The sequence below is a fragment of the Pseudorasbora parva genome, chromosome 9, assembly GCF_024679245.1.
Source record: "Pseudorasbora parva isolate DD20220531a chromosome 9, ASM2467924v1, whole genome shotgun sequence".
In the NCBI taxonomy this organism is placed as follows: domain Eukaryota; kingdom Metazoa; phylum Chordata; class Actinopteri; order Cypriniformes; family Gobionidae; genus Pseudorasbora; species Pseudorasbora parva.
In genome coordinates, this window is record NC_090180.1 from 42,237,302 (window position 1) to 42,259,138 (window position 21,837).

Consider the following 21,837-nt stretch of genomic DNA (forward strand, 5'->3'; position numbering starts at 1 on the left):
TGAGGCGTGTTTCAACCGAACCAGGAAAGAAGTCAATTGGATAGACCAACAACCAATCAGAGCAATGAAGCGAGTTAGTTGTCAAATGTCAACAGAGTTCAACTGCACTGTGTTGCCAAGTCCGTGTTTTTTCCCCCGCGGGTTGTTTTCTATGTCCGCGAGTTGAAGCGACTATTGTGTGATATATAGACCCATGAGTGCAAATTTTAGCAAGCAACCTTGCCACACATTTTACCCCCCAAAGGCCATTTTTCCCCCGGAGAACCCCCAGAGAAGCTATTGTTTAAGGCTAGTAGTTGGTGGGTTTTGTTGTAAAAACTTGGCAACCCTGTCTGCACGCACGCTGGAATAAACGATCTTAGCCGGTGTTGAAAAAAAATAAAAGAATTTAATGATACACAGAGTACTTACCCAACATGATCATCATTTCTGAGAGAAATTGTGAATCCAAGCTCTCCGTTTAGGATTCAAACAAATATAATCCAAGCCCCTTTGATGACGTGCATGATTACGTTACTGTTGATCATCTGTCCGTCATCGTCTAAAGCCCGCCCTGATGATTTCATTGGTCCGAACAGTTTCTGTTCGGAGATTCGGAGATAATTACTCCTCTATGGATTGAGGTCAGACCGAACTGCCCGACCTAAAAAATTTGTGGGCGGGGCTCAGTTCGGCTGGCATCCTGGCTATAAAAGAAGTGTATGTAAAATTGTGGCCAAAACTGGTACTGCAATCACTTTTAAATGACTGTAGAGCGGTGTATCCCCTCTCCCTCTCCCCCCTGACGCGAGGTTGTCAGATTGGCTGCAGGATCCAGCAGGACCGTTTGTAGCTGCAGCTGTGGTAACTAGAGCAGATCTGGCAACCCGGATGCACAATGACAATATCCTGGCCGGACTACTATTGTCAGTGATATAAATATTTGAAATGAACATGATTTCTTAATGTCTAGTGACATATCAGGGCCATTTTATGATAAATTGATAGACATTTCTTACAGACAGTTCCTTTAATATTATATATTTTGTGTAGATACTGTACAGAGTCAGACATAATATTGTTATTTAATATTGAAATAACAATATTAATTGTATTAATATGATTTTAAATTGTGGACTATACATAGAATTCACAACACAGTGTATATGTGTCACAATGTAAAGGCTTGGCAAATGAATATGAAGATGAATAAACAAGAACTGACTTTACTAATAAACTCAATAAGAACAACACCTTAAATGTGCAAATGTAAAGAGAACCGACAACAGCATATAGATAATGGAATATTTATTCATAGGAATAAATGAGGAAATAAATCACGAACACCTGAATATGAAGAATAACAAATGAGTTACCATAGAAATAAATGAGAACTAATACAGACATGACAGAAACTGAACTGAACATAACCATGACCATATTTAATATGTTGGCCAACAATAATTTTCCACTGTCATTGTTCTCTCATTCTTGCATTTCATACATTTTAGGTGATGTGAATATTGTAATTGTGAAGCCCGTAATGATTCATAATAAAATGACATGTTATTTCCGGAGTTTAAGTACAGAATTAAATAACTGATTGGCAAATAATAATAAAAAACGCATTTACTTATTTTGCAGGTCAGACTTGTAATGTGAGAATATAATTTATAAAATATGTTCATCATTTATTTTGCCAAATTATCAAGTTTTACTGATGAGCCTGTATCTAACCAAAACCCAGGATAGAGCGGCTGAGTGAATGCGGTCTAGACTCTGTGGATGAGGGTCATTGTGTCAGAGACGCTGTAGAAGGACAGAACTCCTGCACTGTGATCCACATACACTCCTATTCTAGAGGAGCTGGAGACTACGGGGAGTTCAGTTTCTGTGTTATTCTGGTTGAATGAGCATTTGGAGGCAGAGCAAAACAATCGCCAGGACTGATCATTACATCCAAATCCACACTCATTTATGTTTCCCCTCCTCTTGATGCTCTTATATGACACTGATATTCCCACCCCACCGCTCCACTCCACCTCCCAGTAATAGCGTCCACACACACTCTCTCTACACAACACCTCATGAAAATAATCAAATCTGTCAGGATGATCAGGATAAGACTGGACCTTTTCACTGCAAGTAGCCACTCTGTCCCCCTCCGACAACTGAAGATTTTTATTCACTGTATTTGCATCCAGAGTGAGTTGACAGGAATCTGATATAGAGAAAAACATTTTTATAGAAGTTAATTATATTAAGTAGGCTAGTAATAGTTTTAAAAAATGCTTTTGTGTGCAAGCATGTTCAGTGTAAATCTAAAGGAGGGACAGCTGCAGCAGTAAGAATACATAATGTATATTATATAGTTATAGTAAATCTTTACAATAAGGTTTCATTAGTTAACTACATTAGTTAGCTTCCCTTGAACTAATAATGAACTGGACTTCTACAGCATTTATTCATCTTTAATTTCAACATTTACTAATACATTATTAAAATCAAATTCACTTAATTTTTAACTAACAATGTTTCACGTTTAATTTACTTCATTCCCCTGGGGTTTGGAAAACTGCCACAAATATTGTGGGCTGCTACATTTATCAAAAACAGTACTGCACTCAGGTATACATCTATTTATCAGGTGATGCATTTCCTGCGAATCAAACCCATGACCTTGCTCTATCATATTTCAGCTACAGGAATGCAAGTCACATTCCATCCAGTGATGAATTCACAATCATAGTCTTTTGTTTTCCATAAAGACATAAGGTTGAGTAATAATAGAATTTAATTTTTTGTGTGAACTAGCCCTATAGCTATTTAGGTTGTGTTAACACTAAGCAATACAGGTTTTTCCATTGACCAAATATTTTAAAACCTGAAGTTTGCTACGCTACTTTGCTACGGTTTGCTAATACAATAACATATGTTGTACACATATTGTAAATTGTTAAATAATTAGAAAACGTTAAATGAGTTAAATTGCTGTATTTTCTTGCACTCCTAGTTTGTAGCACTGTCTCACAATCAGTGTAAAGTATAATTGTTTTTCATTTATCAGAGATTGATATCACAATGTGAGCATGTGTTTTCTTAATGACTTACATTGTAGGAACTCCTCCCAAGTCTTGGGTTCTTTGACGGGGATAATGGTGATGAGTTTAACTAAAAATATAAACACACATAATGACAATAATTCTCACAAAACATATCACATGCATATTCTTAAAATGTAAAAGTTTCGCATTGCGTGATAAGATGCACTTCTCAAAGATAATTTTACCTCTGCTAGATATTTTTTCAGTCTCTTCTTTGCAGAAACCCTCCAGTTTTTCTTTCAGATGAGAGACGGACTTTCTCACATCACCAAAAGACAGGAGAGAACTGATAGTGATGTTCTCTGTAGATCCAGGTGAGGCAGAGAGAGACTGAAAATTCTTAGAGAAAAAAAAACAGGAACAATCACACACAAAAATCATGGCTAAGCATGCATCTTTGGTTTTTTAGAGTCATGTGTCTTATGCATGAATGCAGAATTTGGAACCCTGAAAACACAAAATATGTGTAAAATATGCCATTCAATGTAGTGTAGCTATTAGGCTGAAATGTATCTGAACCTTTCCAGAGGATAATAAATAACTGCAAAAAAAAAAATTATAATAAATTACAAAAATAAATAAATGAGCTAGTTGGTTGCTGACTAGTTTTGATTGATTTCTTCACTTTTGATATGCAGACTGGCGAGGAGTGTCCTAAATAACTTTACATTTTAAATTAAATTCAATAACAGTTGACCGCAATTATGTTTTTGCAAGTAGAATCTTCACCTTATACTTTACTAGATTTAGAAATCTTGGAATTAACACACTTTCAGGTACGATTCCATCCATTCCACTGTGGTTCAGTATGTCAGCATGAACGCTGACCATTGGTGTGCCTTGTCATAGTTTTAAATGACACTACATGAGTAAATATTTATCACAGGACTGGACATACCTAAGCACAATGTAGGGCTTAGACCCAACTTTTTTAAACGAACTTGTGGAACACCAACCCCTAAGGTTGACTCTCAGTTCTCAATTTGCTCCTCAGACAGGGCCATTTTCTATGACACGCTTCTTTGTTTAAAAGATCTCAGTTACCTGTAAGAACTGAATGTGATCGTCTGTGTGTGAAAGCTTCTTCATCTCAGCTTCTCTTCTCTTCAGATCATCAATCTCCTGCTCCAGTCGCTTCAAGAGTTCTTCAGCTCGACTCACTTCAGTCCTTTCCTGATCTCTGATCTTCTGTGTCACCTCAGATTGACTTCTCCTTATAGAGCGGATCAGTTCAGTAAAGAGCCTCTCACTGCCCTCCAGTGCCGCCTGTGCAGAGAGCTGTTAGGACACACACACACACACACACACACAATCAGACTGTCACAACAAAAACAGCATACTTTAGTGATTCTAAATCTATCTGAAACTGCTCTTCTCAATATGAGTCTTAAGAAAACTCACCTTGTGTGTCTTCACAGCCTCTTTCAGCTCCTGAAGCTTCTTCTCTCTCTCCTGGATTCTCTGCTGGTACTTTCTCTGTGTTTCTTCCAACTGTTTCTGTTGAACAAATGATCACTACAGTCTACAGCCAAAGCTGCCCTACATATTCTTCACATTAATTATACTGTTAAAATACAATTTATAAGTAAGTTTTCTTACGTATTAATATTTGTGTTATATTGTTGTTCCTTTCCTACCTGTTTCTCTGTCCTCTCGACCACAGCTGCAACAGTGTCATGATTTTTATGATCATCCATCGTACACAGATAACAGATACATCGCTGGTCAGTATAGCAGAATATTTCTAGTTGTTTATCGTGTTTAGAGCAGATCATCTCCTGCAGTCGTCCAGTTGCATCAGTTATCTTGTGTCGTCTACCTGAGTGAAATTCCTCGTGTCGTTCAAAGTGACTTTGACAGTAAGACTCCAGACACACCAGACAGGATTTAACAGCTTTATATTTTCTCCCAGTACAGACGTCACACTCCACATCATCAGGTCCAGCATAACTGAGAGAAGGACGAGCTCTTCGTAATTTTGTCTCCTTCAGTTTCTCCACCATTTCCGCAAACACCACATTCTTGTTTAAAGCAGGTCTTGAAGTGAAGGTCTGTCTGCACTGAGGGCAGCTGTAAACTCTCTTCTGGTCCTCTTTATTCCAGCAGTCTGTAATGCAGCTCATACAGTAACTGTGTCCACAAGGGATGGTCACTGGATCCTTCAGTAGATCCAGACAGATCGGACAGCTGAACTGATCCCGATTCACTGAAATATTGGCTTCTGCCATTGTACTGCCCAGAAATACAGATAGAGAGAAATCTAAAGTGGTTTAACAACTTTTAGGTTTCGTTTGAGCTGAACGTTTCCTGGTTTTTAAGAGACGTGTGCAAAACGTCTGGTATGACCTGTCATATCTTAGTGCTGATAATAAAGAACATCCACTAGGTGTCGGTCTGATGCTGGATCCCGCAATGGTTGATGTTCCTGGTTTGTTTTCTTTAGATTTTTATGGTTTTGTTCCTGTATATGTGGTTTGGTTTGTTTATAATTGTGGGTTCTCTACATTTTCACTTTTGGATATGCCTCCGTTTTATGGTTTGCATTTTAATCATCCTTAACCTTGTGAAAGTTATTTTAATGCAAGCTAACTCTAAATGGGAAAAAATCAAAAGTAACCTAACTTTAACCTGCAAACGGTTTTATGGAAACCATAATTGTTGATAAGTGACAGTCACATGGTTTAACTATAACAAACCATAATTGAAAAGGATATTATAATATAATATTTAAAATGGTGTAAATCAACTTTTATTGCGGCTGACCCTGTTCCCGGACAGATTTCATACTTTTTCAAGTGTGTGTGTGTGTGTGTGTGTGTGTGTGTGTGTGTGTGTGTGTGTGTGTGTGTGTGTGTGTGTGTGTGTGTGTGTGTGTGTGTGTGTGTGTGTGTGTGTGTGTGTGTGTGTGTGTGTGAGCCTGTTTATGTGGTTTATGAGGACACAAATTTGTATAACTACATGGGTATTACACTGGTATTACACTATAAATGTGGTTTATGAGGACATATCAAATGTCCTCATAATTCAAATGGCCTTAAAAACATACTAAATCATGTTTTTTTGAGAAAGTAAAAATGCAGAATGTTTCCTGTGATGGGTAGGTTTAGGGGCAGGGGCAGTGTAAGGGGATAGAAAATACGGTTTGTACAGTATAAAATCCATTACGCCTATGGAGAGTCCCTGTAAACCACATAGACCAACGTGTGTGTGTGTGTGTGTGTGTGTGTGTGTGTGTGTGTGTGTGTGTGTGTGTGTGTGTGTGTGTGTGTGTGTGTGTATACCATGATTAGAAGATGGGCTATTACAATATTTTACAAATGACTTTAATGAGATAAAATAGACTTTTGTAAAATTACTTTGACATAAGGAAAAAAAATGTTTTAAAGTAAAAAGTAATCTCCTATATGCTATCGCCTGGGTTGTTGCATTGACCAATCAGTAGCCTAACCAACACCGAAATTGATATAGACCACAATAAAAAGGTCTAGTACACATAATAAATAACGAAAAATAAGAATAAACTTATTTATTGAAATATCAACATATGTGATAGGCCTTCTTAGAACGTCATTGTATTTGTATGTAAGGGAAAAAAATACCACAACTTTTTTTTTTAGTGTTACATTTTTTATTTTTACTTGTAGCATTTTTTAAATATTTTTTTATTTATTATTTTTTATGTTTTACCAAAATACTGACAGTCATTGGACAACGGGGTGTGAGGGCCATCTGCTAGCAGATGCTTGAATGTCTATTTACACAAACTGACTTTCGCTTTCTCAACCCAGAACAAGGAAACGCTCTGATGAAATGCAATTTAAAGCTACACTGTGCGATATTTTCCCCCATTTAGCGGTGTAAAGGTATATGACCATCCAGTGAATAATAGTTTCTGTTCCTCTCAATTCTGATTTCGTTTTAACTCCTTCGGTGGCCGATTTAGTCCAAGATTAACATGGCAATCCCCCTCTTCACATTCAACACGGTGCCATCGAGTGTTAAAACGCGAAAGGCGAAGCTTGAATTTACGGGTATGTCCCTCTTTGGCTAATGTACTTTCAAGATGGAGGGGCAACATGGCGACCAGCATTCGAACCCCTCACCCGTATGTATTTTCAATGGCATATTATAAACTTACAAGAATACTTTATTACTTGAAAGAAGTAAATATACATTAATAAGCACATACATTTTTGAAAGAACTAAGGGTTTATAGCTAAGAATAAACTAAAAAAGTTACACAGTGTAGCTTTAAGGACGTGTTGTCCCGTTGCGTAACTGCAGTGTAAAGTTGAAATTAAAGATAAAGCTTTTTTTGTTATGCTTTGTCATGTTGTAGGCTAATAGTTGTTATGGTTATTGTTTTGCTTCTTATCAAAGGGTGAGTCACACCTTACAAACACACCTGCTGTTTCGAACATTTCTCAAGAGTGAAAACACCCCTCAGTTGAGAGAAATTGAAACTTTAGTTCTGTTCACCCATTGTCTATCTTTGCGTACAGAACTGTGTATGCAAAACCTGGTTTAAACAAGAATGTGGTGTTTGCGGAAATGGTGGATAAACTGAAGGAGACCAACATCTCCAAACAGAAGCCAACGGCGGTCTGAAAGTCCAAACAGCTCGTCCAGCTCTCAGTTACGCTGGACCTGGAGATGTGGAGTGTGATGTCGGTATGGAAAAGAAACACAAAGCCATCAAGTCCTGTCTGGTGTGTTTGAACTCATACTGTCAAAGTCACCTTGAACAACATAACTCTTAAAGATAAGAGACATAATTTGATTAATGCCACTGGACAAATTCTGGAAATGATCTGCTCTCAACATGACAGACTGCTGGAGGTTTACTGCCACACTGACCAGAAGTGTGTTTGTTAGATGTGTATGATGGATGAACACAAAAATCATCTCACTCAGCTAAAGCAGAGAGGACAGAGAAACAGGTAGGAGACACACATATTGGTGTATAAACGAATATTCATGATGCAGTACAGTAAGAGCTTACAGGAAAAATGCACGTCATATGAAGAGGAACTTTCAAGAGAAGGCAGTTATTATTTTCACGTCCTGTACCACGTTGTTTAAATAGCATATGCATTTACGCCCATTTGTGCACCCAAGGCCATGCTGGTCTGAAAATGAGGAGTGTTCAACTGCGTTGCTATTTTGAGGCATCTGAAAACGACTGTGCCATTGACCAACTGAAACCTGGTCAATTTGAAATGGGCCTTATTTTAATGATCTAAGCGCATAGTCTGAAGCGCACAGCGCAAGTGCACTTAGTCCGAATCTACTTTTGCTAGTTTAACGACAGGAAAACTGGTTGATGTACCCGCTGCATGGTGTAAAAAAAAAAGTTGTCCTAGTCTCTTAATGAGTCATGGCTGTGTTTTGGCTATAGTAGGTTTAGTTTGATGGGAAAGAGATCACAAAACAGACTGAGACTTTTTGAGATGAAATATAGCAGATTTAGATGATCAGTGAAAGTAATGAAAAACTAATCTTGGCTTTCAGTAATATTTACGATGAAGCTTCTGATAAAAATTCATTTGAAAATGTATTTCAAAGTCAAAATATCTGTTATTCCTTCTTAGAGAGCCTGTTTGATTTAGTTTACTTATACATTAATGCAATGTTAATTAATGCATTAATTACCAAACATGTACTAACATGTATTAATGCTGCTGTATTCATGCATGAATCATTATGACTCATGTCTTAATTAAGGATAGCAACTCTTTTGTTCATGATTAGTTCATATCTTAACTGATCATGAGTTTATGCTGAATTAACTATTAATTCATGTATTAATAGCCTACATGATTATAAATGTCCTCCTATTGTAAAGTGTTACCCTTAGATCTAATTAAAAATGGCAACGCATTTGATTAATGTTGTTACTATTGTTTTTCAAAGATAACATCATGAGGTTTTTTACTATACAATAGTTGAATGGGTCACAATTAACAATTTACTTGTTTTAGTGTAGATATAGTTGTATATTCTATTACAATACTGCATTTTCTTACCTATGTGAATACTGGCTTATCTACAGGCATTGAAAAACACTGCGTTTGAGCGCCATCTATCGTTCCATTTTCACAAACTGGTGATACTTTCAATTTCTCAAACGCAGAGGGAACGCTTCCATATTAGATAGATAAAAACATCCGGGTTTATTGTAGGCTATGTATAATTTTGTACACATGCAGTGGAAAACTGGAAGTCAATATTAAAGTGGTTCGGTTCAAGCTGTTTGTGGATCAGCATAGATAATTATGTCCCGTAATGGTTATACTATGCTAACTGCAACGCAAGTGAATAATTATGATCTAAAGGTGAGCCACCTAAACACACCTCATTTGCACACGTCTCGATAAACACTTCTCAGCTGAGAGAAATCGAAACTCATGTTGTTCAGCTGTTGTTGTCTAGCTGTATCCTGTGTGTTCGTGCAGTACAATGGCAGAAGCCAATATTTCAGTGGCAGAAGATCAGTTCAGCTGCCCGATTTGTCTGGAACTACTGAAGGATCCAGTGACCATCCCCTGTGGACACAGTTACTGTATGAGCTGCATTACAGACTGCTGGAATAAAGAGGATCAGAAGAGAGTTTACAGCTGCCCTCAGTGCAGACAGACCTTCACTTCAAGACCTGCTTTAAACAAGAATGTGGTGTTTGCTGAAATGGTGGAAAAACTAAAGGAGACAAAAGTACAAAGAGCTCGTCCTGGTCTCAGTTACGCTGGACCTGGAGATGTGGAGTGTGACTTCTGCACTGGAAAGAAACGCAAAGCTGTTAAGTCCTGCCGGACGTGTCTGGAGTCTTACTGTCAAAATCACTTAAAGTGTCATGAAGAATCTCCTTTAAGGAAACGACACAAAGTGACTGATGCCACTGGCCGAATCCAGGAGATGATCTGCCCTCAACATGACAGACCGCTGGAGGTTTACTGTCGCACTGACCAGCGATGTATTTGTTTGATGTGTGTGATGGACGAACACAAAAATCACGATACTGTTCCAGCTGAGGCAGAGAGGACAGAGAAACAGATTTATATGCTGTTATTGCTTGTTCATTCATAACTGAATGAATGAATGAATGAATGAATGAATGAAGTTTCATGTTGTCTGGCACAAACTGCTCTGAAACACGGGTTGGGGATCTAAACGCCGCTTTTAAAAAAATCATGATACAGGAAACCAGAAAGAGTGCTCAGAAATGCAGTGAGACACATTATGAAGACTTTGCAAAGAATGCGAGATGTTTTTCAGGAGTCTCTCAAAAGTAATTGTTTCATAAAACTACTTAATGTAATTCCAGTATTAAAATATGTAGTGTCTGAAATATTAAATCCTATTGAGAGATTGTATGTAAAGTTGTGGCCAAAACGGGTGCTGCAGGTATCCTCTCTCCCCCTCCCCCTGACTCGAGGTTGTCAGATAGGCTGCAGAGCAGAGCTGGCAAACCGGATGCAGAAACACTAATGACTTTGTGATTGGTAGATGGGTGGAGGGCGGAGCTTCAGGCCAAAACACAACATGACAACATCAACATCAGTTGAGGGCTGCAGCAACAACTTAAATATCCTGGCCGGACTACTGTTGTCAGTTATATGTTGTCAGAAGTATTTGAAATTAACATGATTTCTTAATGTCTAGTGACACATCAGGGCCATTTTATGATTAAGGGAAATACATTTCTTACATACAGTTCCTTTAAGTGAATTCCTTGAGGAAATTGAAGTCTTCTCTAACGTTTACAATTGTTTGTTCATCCTCTCAGAAAAGGGTTGGAGAGACAGTAATAATATTACAGACGAGAATTCAAGAGAGACAAACAAAGCTCCAGGAGCTCAGAGAATCTGTGCAGAATCACAAGGTGAGTTTTAAAAAGAGGAGAAAAATATCTTTCAGACTGAATGGACTGATTCTAGTAATTCTCCATCTGTGTGTCCTAACAGCTCTCTGCACAGACGGCAGTGAAGGACAGTGAGAGGCTCTTTACTGAACTGATCCGCTCTATACGGAGAAGTCGATCTGAGGTGACACAGAAGATCAGAGATCAGGAAAAGGCTGAAGTGAGTCGAGCTGAAGAATTCTTGAAGCGACTGGAGCAGGAGATTGATGATCTGAAGAGGAGAGAAGCTGAACTGGAGCAGCTTTCACACACAGACGATCACATACATTACCTGCAGGTTTAGAATGATTTTATTATGATGGCTAATTAACTGTCATTTGATTTGAGACACAAATGAAGTTGACTGTTTAATGAATCGGTGAACAACTGCCAGTTGTTCTGATCAGTGTGAATGATGTCAAGATTGTATTATAAGGTATTGCCAAACTTTTCTGTCTGCTGAACCATGTAACCTAAAATATTGGCTTGAATATTGAAGTTAGTACTTCAATAATTTAACATCATAATCACACGTTCATAGTTCTCTGTGTCAGATGATGGTCACATGACATGCAGGTATGCAAAAAAAAAAAAGTTTCATATTTACACTGTGATTCATATTTACCATATGTCTGTTGTTTTTTGTATATGTAGAGTTTCCAGTCGGTTTCTGTCCCTCCTGCATCTACAGACAGCACCACTGTCCATTCTGTCTTGACTTATGATGATGTGAGAAGATCTGTATCTGAGTTAAGAAGTACATTTGGGAATTTCTGCAAAGAGATGGAACAGTTATCTAGTAGAGGTAAAGTACCAGCTCATCTTATTAAAACACAGTACAACAAAATGTAACAATAAATATTGTGTCTGTCTATAAAATATAATTATTACTAATAACAATAAATAATTGTTAATAATAACGAATACATTATTGTTATTAAAATAAATACATATTACGGATACTTTTATCAGCATAAATCACAGTTTATATCTTTGTTTCTGTAGAGAAATGCATTGAAATCGGCTTCACTGAACCCAGAACAAGGGAGGACTTCCTACACTGTAAGTGTTATAAATAATAATACAAATAAAGCAAACACAGACCAATGTACATACTTAGAGGTGAATTTCTGTGTACCTATCCGCATCAAACAGAATTGCAGTGATTTGACATAGCCGTTTGAGATTGGGATTTGAATTATAGCTACTCCAAAGAACGGCAGAAACTTTTTATGAAAACCAGTGGCCAAAAAATACAATGTACATATTGGCTTATAACTAAACTTCTAATCAAATAATTTCACTTGAAAACTTGCAGAATACATCAGTGATATTGTTGGTATTTATATTTTTTCTTGTTGCCTCATTTAATGCTTTGGGGGTATTTTGACAAATGCAGATTTTATATATAAAATTTTATATATGCGGTATTTTTTCCTCCATCAGATTTCCAACAGTTTACTCTGGATTCAGAGTCAGCCCATAAAAAACTCCGTCTGTCTGAGGGGAACAGAGTGGGAACTTGCACCGCCACTATCCAAATGTATCCTGATCATCCGGACAGATTTGATGTTTGGCCTCAGGTGTTGTGTAGAGAGAGTGTGTGTGGACGCTGTTACTGGGAGGTGGAGTGGAGCGGGACTCATGGTGTGGGAATAGCAGTGTCATATAAGACTATCAGCAAGAATGGCAAGGGGAATGAGTGTAAATTTGGATGTAACGATCAGTCGTGGAGATTGTTTTGCACTCCCTCTGTATACTTATTTAGTCACAATAACAAAAAATCTGATGAACTCCCTGTAGTCTCCAGCTTTCGAATAGGAGTGTATGTGGATCACAGTGCAGGAGTTCTGTCCTTCTACAACGTCTCTGACACAATGACCCTCATCCACAGAGTTCAGACCGCATTCACTCAGCCGCTCTATCCTGGGTTTGGCATAAATCAGGACTCATCAGTGAAACTGTGTTATCTAGAAATATAGATGATACAGAGCTTCTAAAAATCCTTACAATCATATCAGTGTCAGGGCCCTATTTAAACGATCTGATCACATGGCCTAAAGCGCACTGCCACTGAAGTCGTGTACTGTCCGAATCCATTTTTGCTAGTTTAAGGATGGGGAAATTGGTCAGGCCTGACGCATGGTCTAAAAGGTTCGTCCCTCGTCTTTTAATTAGTAATGGGGCATTTTGGGAGTAAAATGCAATAAACCAGAGTCTCATCTCCCATTCTCTTTAATAGCCAGTTGTGCTTGCACCATGGCAGATTCGTTATTTACATGGTGGAGCGGAATTTGCAATCGTAAAGACTGAGCGCTTCTCCAGAGAGTAATCCTTTTATTTGTAATATTTATAAAAAAAATTGTGTGCCGCTACGCGTCCCTGTGTGCGTAATAAGCCGATTGTACGCACATTGTGCAACCGCCTACAGGCACATATTACCAAAGTGCCCTTTAAATAAATAAAAAAAATACTTGATTGACTTTAGAGCAGGTTTTTGTTGGTCAATGGCACAGTCGCTTTCAGTTGACTCAAAATAGCAACGCGCCAACAATGCGCCTTAACACAGCTCATTTTTTAAAATCTTGTTTGGCACAGCCGGGCGTTGTTAGGCGGAGCTAATAGCACTTGCTAACAAGGCACGCTATTTGCACTTGGTGTGAATAGATTTGCACTAAATAGAATCTAGCTGCTATTTACACCCAATGTTACTTAATACCAACTAGATTCTATTTACACGCAGTGAAAATAGCATATTTTCTTAATGATAATTGCTATTTACACTAAGTGCAAATAACAATAGATGCTATTTTACACCAAGTGTTAATAGCAACTAGATTCTATTTATACTCTAGTTAAATCTATTAAATCTGTGAAAATAACAGATTTACACTGTGCAAATAGCTGTACATTGAGTAAAAGTACAGATACCCCTTGCTAAATTTGATTCAAGTACACGTAAAAGTGCTACAGTCAGATGTCTACTAAAGAATAAGTACTAAAGTACCTGTTTTTTAAAAGTACTTGAGTATCAAGAGTACAAGAGTACATTTTCTAAATATTGCATTACTACTGCCACAGTGCTTACATTTATGTACAGAAACGTCCTACATGGAGTTATGAAAAATAATACCTTGGGCAATGTAAAAGGAATTGAAAGTAAAATCATTTTCATCTTTTTACCATGTTGCTTTATTTAACATTATTTAACACTTGCCCACAAGGCAATAGCACAGTGGCAACGGTCTGACAAACCTCTGCTAGAGTTTTAATGGATTTTTTGCACCCACATTTGAACCTGACTGTGTTAAACACACCGCATACTCAAGAACATCACGGGTTGGCACATTCCCGGGATGGACCTGCTGCGTCTTCATCCATTGTTTCGTCTATGGGTTCGTCTTTTATCTAAATCTGACCATGGAGTTGACTTTGGCGGAAAGCTGAAGGTGATTGCTGATAGGCCGTCCCAATCAGTGGCGCCTGCACAATCCAATCACGTTTGAGAGGGAAACAACAAATTGAGGGTGTCCAAGAATTTTCTTTTTTCCTTAATTTTTTTTATTTGTTAGAAGTAGCGGGTACTTATGGTTATGGATAGAAATGTAGCACAGTAAAGAGTACAATATTTGCCTCTCTAATGTACTTGAGTAAAGTCTTGAGTACTCCCCAAAAATGATACTCGAGTAAAGTACAGATCCCTCAAAATTGTACTAAAGAACTGTACTCAAGTAAATGAACTCTGTTACTGTCAGGCGACGTAACTGGACTGGACTTTAGGATCAGAGATATATGAAGCACATTAGGATTAGATCTGGCACAGGACTAGGGATGGGCAGACACAAGTCTCGAGTTTTCGCCACAGTGTTCCGGAGCATTGCTCGAAATGACCTGTCACATGACCTGTGGAAATGATGTGGCTTTGTTGACTGGCACAAACACCTTAAATACAAAGCTCATTGATTGTGCTGTCCCACCTACTATCCATTTAGTGCAATATTATAATAATATCAGTCACGCCTATATGTACAGTATGTAGCATTTTTAACTTGGTGTATTTTTGTTAATTAAAGTACTACTATTAAAAACAATGACGTGAATGTATGTTGTCTGAATGTAAATTAAAACACCTTACAAGCTCAACCACTGTTCCCTCAGTTGTCAACAGCTCACACTCTGTGTTTTTTTTTTCAAATGGAGAAAGCACACAAGAGACTACTTTCTCAAGTGTGGGAACACTTCAGTCTCAACAGTCCTAACAAAGTATCATGCATGATATGTGACCAAAACTGAAAAAGGTCAAATTCATATGGAAGAAAAAAACATTTGGGACAAAAAAAGATTATGTACTCCCCACAAAAAATGAGTGATAAAGTAATTAAAAGAAAAGAAAGTCACCCTTTTGAAATTCAAGTTTTCATTTCTTCATGTGGCGGAATATAAGAACACTGACTATCACAAAATATATTCACAAATTACTAATAGCATAGCCTCATATTCATGTCTTTCACAATGACCTTTATATGCATAATTGTTACTTTTTAAATCCAACTTTTTTGTCTCAAATAGCCTGTGTTTAAGAAATTCGGGTCATTTGCCCTCCTCCGTATTTTAGTTGGGTGGGCTTTTATATTATATTTATGGTATACATGGGCTATGTTGGATTTCAGACCAACTCCAAACAAACACTTTTGAATTGTGTCTACATCTACACTATATTGTAACCATCTGAACGCCAAGGGGTGTACAGATTTTTTTATTGCCAATGCACATTTATTGCTACTGGGTTAAACACTGCATGGGCTTACTTTGAATTACTCTGCCAATATTAATGAATGGTACTTGTACAATGTATTATTAGGAATGAAGAAGGAGCTTGATGCAGTACTCTTTCTGCCAATCTCAGGGAACCAAGGTTTTGTTAAGCAACCAAGTATGTTTAACTATCCGTAAATATACTTTAGCTCAAATTGCTCAAGAAGTTAATGCTGCTTCTGATTGAAAGGTGTCAGAATACACAGTGCATCACAGTTTGTTGCGTATGGGGCTGCATTGGCACAGATCAGTCAGGATGCCCATGCTGACCCCTGTCCACTGCCGAAAGTGCCAACTAGTCTAAAGGGATAGAATATACAGTTTGTACAGAATAAAAATCATTGCATCTACGAAGAGTTGTGTTACGACTGACAAATGAGTGAAGTGCATAGTAAGATTTGTAAGGTTGCAACAGAAATGTTTATTTACATAATTAGAAAAACATATTAAACAGGAAATCAATACAAATTTCTGCCTGACCACTGATGTCAAATTGTCAGACAGAACCAACTTCAAAGTAATAGCAAAGGTGAAATAAACAAGAACAAAAACCCAAAGACAAGAGGGCCGACGCTCTCATGATGACCCTACCAAGCCTCGAAGATCTCTGTAGCTATCACCTCGACTCTCTGCTGCACAGAAACAGGTGCACATCATTCTCCTGATGAGTCATCCAGCCCCGACAAATGGTCAGGGGCTAAAATCAGGACTAACAGGAGACCAGTCACTGCCAGCTAAAAATAACAGAGCACAAAGTCTTAACAATAAATAACTACCACATTAAAACATTTCATGTGAAAATAGTTTGCCCAGCTTGCAATTCTCTAGCCTGGATGCCAGCCGAACTGAGCCCCGCCCACAACATTTTTAGGTCAAGCAATTCGGTCTGGCCTCGCTCCATAGAGGAGTGATTATCTCCGAACAGAAACTATTCGGACCAATGAAATCATCAGGGCGGGCTTTAGACGATGACGGACAGATGATAAACAATAACATAATCATGCACGTCATCAAAGGGGCTTGGATTATATTTGTTCAAATCCTAAACGGAGAGCTTGTTTGTATATGCATTCACCTTCACAATTTCTCTCAGAAATGATGATCATGTTGGGTAAGTACTCTGTGTATCATTAAATTATTTTATTTTTTTACAACACCGGCAAAGATCGTTTATTCCAGCGTGCAGACAGGGTTGCCAAGTTTTTGCAACAAAATCCACAAACTACTAGCCCTAAACAATAGCTTCTCTGGGGCTTCTCCGGAAAAAATGTTTGGGGGGTGAAATGTGTGTTATTTTGGCAAGGTTGCCTGCTAAAATTCACACTCATGGGTCTATATATCACATAATAGCCACTTCAACCCGCGGACATAGAAAACAACTGCGGGGGAAAAAACACGGACTTGGCAACACAGTGCAGTTGAACTCTGTTGACATTTGACAATGCGTCGCTTCGTTGCTCTGATTGGTTGTTGGTCTATCCAATAGAGGTCTTTCCTGGTTTGGTTAAAACACTCCCCATAATCACAGCCCAATGGAGCAGTTTCAGACTTTTTCATTGAATATTCGACCTGGATTAGTAACACACTGATTCTGCCATAGTCATTGCCTGGGTTTACGTATGTGTGGGGCGAAGCGATCAAAACAGGGCCGAGACCCTTTTGGGGGTAGGGACGTGTTTGTTTTGGTGATTTGAAATATCAACAACGCTTACCAGATAGCACTTACCCCATCTTTAATTCATTATTTATATTTCTCTCCGCTTGAAATATGTGAGTCTACGCACTGATATGAGCAAATATCCAATCATATGCACTAAAATTAGGGGGTGTTTAGCCACACTTGAAATTAGTTATACTCACGGAACACTATAGTTATTCACAATCACGAAACTTCATTATTTGCATGCGTTTTAAAGCCGGGTTAAATATTTTATCCACGTGCTTATGCACTGTTTTACATGCGCTGGGCACGCACACTAAAAGCCTGTCAAACACATGTGATTACTGGACTTAGTAGTCTTACTGCACTAATACTGTCAAATACACACAAGGTTAGCATATATAAGTCGGTAATGTCTAAAGTAAAAGTAAAATCGCGTGTCTGTATATGAGATGCGAGCAGGTCCTAGCAGCAGCCTAGTGATTGTGAACACGTCCTTAAAGAGACAGATCACCTCTAAAATTATGTTAATAAAACAACAAAAGACAAGGAGAAAATCACTCACTGCTCTTGAATAATAATTTAAAAAAACTTGAATAGCTTTTAATCAATTTATATTGAAGACTATGTAGTTTTAATTTTAGCCTACATTTATTCATTCAATTTCATACTTAAATGCTACTGTACATCTCTGAGCTGCCACTGTAAATCGTTATATATATATATATATATATAACGATTTACAGTTTACACATTTATTTTATACAGTACACTAGGAATGTATATAAGTTTTTTTTTTTTTTTAGAAAAGTCTTTTAAGTAAAATAAAGAAAGAGTATTGTAATAAAAACATTTCTCCTTAACCTCTTTCTGTTCCTGTCGCCTAAGAATAGAACAGCAAAAAAACGATCCGAACCGAACCGAAAACCGTGGTTAAAAACTGAGGTACGTATTAAACCGTGGAGTAATTGTTGCATCTCTAATAGGCCTATTAATTTTTTTTTATATTGCCTTGACAGCATGCAAAGAGCCCTCCCTTAATAATCACTGAAAGCTGTCACTCATTCAATGAACACGATCTCACAAAGTTGAATTATATAAATCAGTAAAGCTGACGACACAAATAATCTCTTATTTACATAATGTCTACACTTAGAGAGGATTAGTGCACTTGCAGAACTGGACAAAAACTCAAGCGGTGAGTGGATTCTAACTTCCACAGCTGTGATGAGGATTACAGATCTAAGACCAACAGTGTTGGGCAGCTTTTCCCTCTCAAAGCAATCAGTAGCAGAAGCAGCAGACTGCAGTAGTCTGAGTAAGAAAATTATACACTATTATCAATTCCGTCTTCCTCGGTCAGGAAGGGGGCACAGGGATGTCTGGGGTCCATGGACAAGCCTGTCAGGACTAACGAGAGACCCCGCAAGGATAGTAAACCAGATGTGTGTATGTGTGTGTGTGTTTTATTAGTGACTTACATGATAGGACCACCGGTGCAATACAGGAAATGATGTTGATGTTTTTAACTAAGAAAATAAACACATATATGAAATTAGAATAATTATAAAACTCATTACTTCAAACTTGTGTGCCATCCAGACGAGACACAAAATCACTAGACTAACTGGGTCTTGTCACAACACTCACATATTGGATGAAATCGTCTACTAAATGAATAAAGGTACTTTTTTTCTTTTTACATGCTCAAGCTTCTTGTCCCTTGATAGATTGTTACTTATTTCTAAAGTACCTGTTACTGTCACTTTACCTTGACCAGATATTTCTTTGATCTGTTTTTTACAGATTTTCTCCAGTTTTCCTTTCAGTTGAGAGACAGGTTGCCTAATATCTTTATAAGAGAGGACAGAGCTGACAGTAGCTCTGGATACATCTGTGGATTCCAGAGGTTCAGAGAGAGACTGGAAGCTCTAGAGGGAATACATAAACAGAAATATTAAACATACAAACACACAACTTCATTAGCAACATCCTCCCCAATATAATTATTGGACTTAACTTTTTTCAAATAAATCTAAATACATTTTGTAACACATACAGCATCAGGGTTGTCGACCAGGGGTCTATGAAAGACTTTTTAATTAATAAAATAACTAATTTCTAACTGTTCTGGTCTCCACTAATGATCCATTAAAGCTGCCCTTGAATGAAAAATTTAATTAACCTTTCCATAGTTAAATAATAAGACTTCAGTACATGGACATCACATACTGTGTGTCTCAAACATTGCCTCCTCCTTCATATGTAAATCTTGTTTGTGAAAAAAAACACGGAAAAACAAGCGATTCTCAACATAACGCCACATGTGACGCAATTGCTGGGATTATTAATATGTACGCCCCCAACATTTGCATGTCAGCCAATGTTCATTGTCAGGCGGAACTGCGCAGTGCGCAGCCGTCGGGAGTTCAGCAGATAAACAAGCGTCACGTGAAGATAGCGAAAACGGCAGATCATGGAAATAAATGTTATGATCCAGGTTGTGCAGGGTATGTGAGTGAAATGTCAGTTACCTGCAGGTAATGTATGTGATCGTCTGTGTGTGAAAGCTGCTCCAGCTCAGCGTCTCTCCTCTTCAGATCATCAATCTTCTGATCCAGTCTCGTCAAGAGTTCTTCAGCTCGACTCACTTCAGTCTTTTCCTGATCTCCGATCATCTGTGTCACCTCAGATCGATTTCTCTCAAAGGAGCGGATCAGTTTACTAAAAATCTTCTCAATGTCCTTCACTGCCATCTGTGCAGAGCGCTGTTTTGACACACAGACACACACACAAACACACTCACAATCATTTGGTTCAGTGGAAGGGGAAAGTGACCCAGCACTGTTCTCCTTAGTGAAAAAACATCTCACCTTGTGAGTCTCCACAGCCTCTCTGAACTCTTGAACCTCCTTCTCTATCTCTTGGACTCTCTGCTGGAATTGTCCTTGTATCTCTCCAACCTGTTTCTAAAGGGGGAAAAAATCAGTTTGTTTTAATTGTTTTTGGATATTCCAACTGTCTTAATATTAATATCAAAAACACTAATATTACTGTGTGATAATGTCATCATTAACTGCATAATAACTGGCATAATGAATCAGGAATCAGCATAGTTTATTTATATTTGATTATACCTGTTTCTCTGTCCTCTCAGCCTCAGCTGGAACAGTATCGTGATTTTTGTGTCCATCCATCACACACATCAAACAAATACATCGCTGGTCAGTGCGACAGTAAACCTCCAGCGGTCTGTCATGTTGAGGGCAGATCATCTCCTGGATTCGGCCCGTGGCATCAGTCACTTTGTGTCGTTTCCTTAAAGGAGATTCTTCATGACACTTTAAGTGATTTTGACAGTAAGACTCCAGACACATCAGACAGGACTTCACAGCTTTGCGTTTCTTTCCAATGCAGAAGTCACACTCCACATCATCAGGTCCAGCATAACTGAGACCAGGAGCAATTTCGCATTTTGTCTTCACTTTCTCAACAATTTCAGCAAACATCACATTCTTATATAAAGCAGGTCTTGAAGTGAAGGTCTGTCTGCACTGAGGGCAGCTGTAAACTCTCTTCTGATCCTCTTTATTCCAGCAGTCAGTAATGCAGCTCATACAGTAACTGTGTCCACAGGGGATGGTCACTGGATCCTTCAGTAGATGCAGACAGACTGAACAGCTGAACTGATCCAGAGTCCATGAAGTACTGGCATCTGCCATTTCACTGCCTGTATTCACAGACAGAAAGAACTATACAGCCGCTTATATACACTATGAGAAGAAAACCAGGAAACAAGGTTTCGTTTTCTCTGTAATGAATTGACACCAAACAATGTCTGGTGTTTAAGCAACGTATGTAAAACGTTTCCGGTGTTACTCACGTGTAGGCTATTTTACAGCAGATGAAAAAGAACATCCACTATGTGTCAAGCGCACAATAGAACCAGTGCATTTTGATGGACTGTCACTGATGTTACATATGACACTGAAACTTCAAAGCTCTTATCGCGTAGGCTACGCAGCGCAATTTCTCATGAATACGTAATGCCTTAGAGAAACACGTGATCAACGAAACTTCACTTTCGGTATGACGTGAATGCTTCACTTGCCTGTATGAATGTTTGAATCATGGTTTGAATCCAGACCACTACTCTACGGATTTAAGGAAGCTCAGGTCCATGTATTAACATTTTTATATTACGTGATTATCATGCCATTTAAACAGTAAAAATATATAAAATAATTAGAGCACAATTTACTTGCCTCAAACAATTATGTTGGTATTACTAGGCTATTACATTGAATTTATTATCACAATTTAATATCTGAATTAGCATATAGGCTATTATCAGGAAACGTAACACGTTGCCAGGCGGTTTT

The 21,837-nt window shown here is 38.1% G+C and overlaps 3 protein-coding genes across 7 annotated transcripts; 1 reads left to right on the forward strand and 2 right to left on the reverse strand.

Moving 5' to 3' along the window:
* Positions 1–1,123: 1,123 nt before the first annotated feature.
* LOC137089181 (tripartite motif-containing protein 16-like) lies at positions 1,124–5,749 on the reverse strand. The gene is made up of 6 exons (XM_067452689.1): positions 4,721–5,749; positions 4,485–4,580; positions 4,128–4,361; positions 3,269–3,422; positions 3,091–3,150; positions 1,124–2,200 (listed from the first exon to the last, which is right to left on the reverse strand). The coding sequence occupies exons 1-6, from the start codon at positions 5,309–5,311 to the stop codon at positions 1,752–1,754; spliced, it is 1,584 nt and encodes a 527-aa protein (XP_067308790.1). The 5' UTR covers positions 5,312–5,749; the 3' UTR covers positions 1,124–1,751.
* A 3,076-nt stretch (positions 5,750–8,825) lies between these two features.
* Positions 8,826–15,117, forward strand: LOC137089178 (tripartite motif-containing protein 16-like). The gene is made up of 7 exons (XM_067452686.1): positions 8,826–9,418; positions 9,516–10,130; positions 10,864–10,962; positions 11,045–11,278; positions 11,635–11,785; positions 11,986–12,042; positions 12,427–15,117. The coding sequence occupies exons 1-7, from the start codon at positions 9,359–9,361 to the stop codon at positions 12,960–12,962; spliced, it is 1,752 nt and encodes a 583-aa protein (XP_067308787.1). The 5' UTR covers positions 8,826–9,358; the 3' UTR covers positions 12,963–15,117.
* Positions 11,612–21,484, reverse strand: LOC137089185 (E3 ubiquitin-protein ligase TRIM47-like). Of its 5 annotated transcripts, none has more exons than XR_010907644.1 (7): positions 20,593–21,484; positions 20,329–20,424; positions 19,990–20,223; positions 19,227–19,386; positions 18,937–18,984; positions 16,387–16,529; positions 11,618–11,753 (listed from the first exon to the last, which is right to left on the reverse strand). XR_010907644.1 is itself a non-coding variant. In XM_067452702.1 (7 exons), the coding sequence occupies exons 2-7, from the start codon at positions 21,175–21,177 to the stop codon at positions 16,486–16,488; spliced, it is 1,167 nt and encodes a 388-aa protein (XP_067308803.1). In that variant the 5' UTR covers positions 21,178–21,185; positions 21,339–21,484; the 3' UTR covers positions 16,203–16,485. The 5 variants fall into 5 exon arrangements, 3 of the variants coding, with proteins under 3 accessions (XP_067308804.1, XP_067308803.1, XP_067308802.1); XR_010907645.1 differs by lacking the exon at positions 11,618–11,753 and adding an exon at positions 15,959–16,095; XM_067452702.1 differs by lacking the exon at positions 11,618–11,753 and having other exon boundaries at positions 16,203–16,529; positions 20,593–21,185; positions 21,339–21,484.
* Positions 21,485–21,837: the final 353 nt, after the last annotated feature.